At 37.5% G+C, this 3,345-nt stretch overlaps 1 protein-coding gene across 1 annotated transcript in view; it reads right to left on the bottom strand.

The window, feature by feature from the left end:
* LOC140342092 (serine protease inhibitor A6-like) overlaps nucleotides 1-2,351 on the bottom strand; it is a gene marked incomplete in the record, with an annotated part of 5,891 nt that extends 3,540 nt beyond the window's left edge. The window contains 2 exon segments of the mRNA XM_072428132.1: nucleotides 1,178-1,448; nucleotides 1,663-2,351. Of these exon segments, the coding sequence (XP_072284233.1) occupies nucleotides 1,178-1,448; nucleotides 1,663-2,299 (908 nt within the window).
* Between the last annotated feature and the right edge of the window lie 994 nt (nucleotides 2,352-3,345).

Raw genomic sequence — 3,345 nt, 5'->3', positions numbered from 1 at the left:
TGCCTCCTGTCAGCCCCTTCCCATCTTCTGCCTGCCCATATCCTGCCTCCTGTCAGCCCCTTCCCATCTTCTGCCTGCCCATATCCTGCCTCCTGCCAGTCCTTGTCCCATCTTCTGCCTGCCCTTATCCTGCCTCCTACCATTCCCTGTCCCGCTTCCTGTTTGCCCTTGTCCTGCCTCCTGTTTGCCCTTGCCCTGCCTTTGAGATACTACTTAACATTACAGCACGGTGCAGCATCTTCCTGTAGGCTAAAATGAATACATACCTGTTCTTAACATTTCACACAACTCAACCAGTAAGATTTCAAAGGATAGATAAATGGTATCGTTATAAATTTTCCTGTGTCTTTCCTCACTTACCCATTAGCAATTTGCCACCTCCTGCCAGCCCTTTCCCACCCATTGGTAGCTTTTGCCCTACCTCCTTCCAGCCCTTTCCCAACTCCTGCCCCTGACCCGCCTCCTGCCTGCCTTTATCCTGACTCCTGTCATTCCTTGTCCTACCCTTTGAGTTTTTAGCTACCATCACAGCACTGCTAGTGCTTATCTTCAGCTTTCGCCCTCCTAATGAAAAATGAGTACATATTCGTTTTTTACACCTTACAGAGAACACATACCCACTGCAAATCATTCAGTAAGATTTAAATAAATAATTAAACTAAAAGTTGTTGTTATGCATTTTCGTGTGACGTTCCTCACTTATTCTTTTTTTTTATTATTTTTATTATTAGTAACTAATACAGTATGTACAGTATTGTAGTGATATATGTTACAGAGAAGACATATTGAAATTATTTACAGCATGCCACTTTATGGTAGCAAAAGCAATTACTCAACAGTCATTCTGGTATCGGAACTTAGTAATCTTGTTGCAGGTTTCATTGGTCACTGATTTTATAATAAGTAGAAAAAAGAAGAGGAGAAAAAAAGGAGAATTAAAGGAAGAATTAAACAGCAGTATAAAAAAAGAAGAGTAGGTTTGGGGAAGGAAGGATAGACAGAGGAAGAAAGGGAGGAAAGAGTGCCATGATCCTATGCCGTGGGCAAAGTAACCGTGTATAGTCTTCAGTGGTCTTGAAGTCATCCCAATAAAAAAGGTACGTACTGGTCCATGTGAGGGTCGATCCCCTGATCTCACAAGCTCTTCCATATATTGTATATCATTCACCCTACTTACCCATTTCTAAATGATGACCTCCATCGTTGTATGGTCTTGGGGCACAATCCCTGCTCTACCTCATGGATCTTTCCCGGCTCAGCAACGGCAATAATCATGGAAGCATTATCCTTGTATGGAAGCTCAACCACTGTGCATGGAAGTTGTGTGTCATGGTAACTGTTATAGAGACCCAGGTGATTCATCATTTGAACATCTACCGTTGTATTGCTATCGAGAAAGAATTTCCCAGTTCTTGTACCACTTGGATGAAAAGGAATCTGCCATTCTCCTAATAAAAAAAAACATGTATACATTCACATTATAAAACAACTGAGATCATTAGGTAATGGATAAATAAACTCTGATCTGCCATCATTAACACCACCACTTGCATTTAAATTCTAACTATTTTTGCATGCACCTATATCAAGTTGTTCTATGTTTGTCTATTGCAATATATCAACTAGGTTCATGTTCTGATATCTAATAATCTGTACTCTTACCCCTAAATAGAACATAGTTGACCGTGACCATCTTAGATTGTGCAGAAAGTTCTTCGAAGAGTTCTTCAATTTTGCCTTCGGTTTTATTCTTCACATATTCATTTATTTCTTTTTTAGCTTCTTGTGAGTTGATAAAATTGGTCTTCTTAATTTCAGCATGGTAATGATGCTGTATGTCATCTTCAAAGCTTTTCCGCAAGGCCAGCGTGTCTTGAACAAAGACGGCATTGCCGATGTTGACCTGAAGGCTGCTCTTTGGTTCATTTAATGCCTGGAGAAGACTGGAATAAGCCCGGTGGAAGTCCTTTTCCTTGCAATGTGTGTTGTTCAGTCTTAAACCTTCCCAGATTTCCTGGTGGGTCTCTGTTCGGGCCCCCAGTGACAACATGGAAAAGGCAGAAGAAATACTCAGAGGTGAAATAACAACATTTTCGGCATGGGAATCCTTGCTTTGAGAAGAGGTCACATGCTTGAAGAAATTTATGGCAAATTCGGTGTTTCCTTTTACTGTTTCCCTTAGGACTTGGGCTTTTTTTTGCTCCTTTTCCCCTTTGGTGTCTTCATGGGATTCAGATTTGTGTTCATCTGAAGCAGCTATGATTGGGATGATCAAAAGCAAAGCTAGTAGGAACTTCATGTCTTCTCAGTATAGAGGCCACCTGCAGATAACAAAAATGTGTAAGTGGAGTCTTTGCAGAAACAAACCCTGGAACATCCCACAGTCAAAATAGCAAATTTACACCCGAAACATCCCGAAATTAACAAATAATGGACAAAGGAAAAATGAGGGACTTTAGAGGCAGTATATAGATATACATAATTATGTTTCCAAATAATTTACAATTATGGAATTATACAGTACAATATTGTTGAAAAATCTTTATTATAAAAATTAAAAAAACAATGATTACAAAGCAAAGCATGCAAACCACATATGCATGAACTATCCTCTACACGTTTCATGGATCTGGTCTACTTCTTCAGGAGGAATTTATTTCTGTGGTTAATATATATATATATATATATGTCATTTCAAATTGCACACAAGAAATGTAAATATTTTATTCGAATAACATAATTTCCATTATAAAACATTTACATTTTCTTGTATGCAATTTTGAAATGACATAAATATCTTTAAACCATATAGATAAATTCCACGAAATGTGTAGAGGATAGTTCATGCATATGTGGTTTGCATGCTTTACTTTTTAATCATTTGTTTTTAATATTTATATTAAAGATTTTTCAAAAATATTGTACTGTATAATTCCATAAATGTAAATTATTTGGAAACATAATTATGTATATCTATATACTGGGCCAGATTAATGAAAGCTCTCCAAGGCTGGAGAGAATACACTTTCAGAAATTAACCTGGGTGATCCAGAAAACACAAAATGGATTTTTAAAAATCATTTGCTAGCAAATGTTTTGAATCCTGTACAAGATTCATTCCAGCTTTACTGGATCACCCAGCTTCACTGATGAAAATATATTCTCTCCTGACTTGAAAAGCTTTGTAAAATGAGAACCTTTTCCTTTGTCCATTATTAAGTGAAGTCTTTGTTTTCAAAACCTCATCCTCCTCATATTCTTGTAATAGGAAATGTTCTCTGGGCTTCCATACAGCAACATGGAAATGTTCTTTAGAAGTAATTTAACACACCACCAAAATTAAAT

This window comes from Pyxicephalus adspersus, chromosome 12 (genome assembly GCF_032062135.1).
Source record: "Pyxicephalus adspersus chromosome 12, UCB_Pads_2.0, whole genome shotgun sequence".
NCBI classification, from domain to species: domain Eukaryota; kingdom Metazoa; phylum Chordata; class Amphibia; order Anura; family Pyxicephalidae; genus Pyxicephalus; species Pyxicephalus adspersus.
This window is presented reverse-complemented; position numbering and strand designations above follow the sequence as displayed.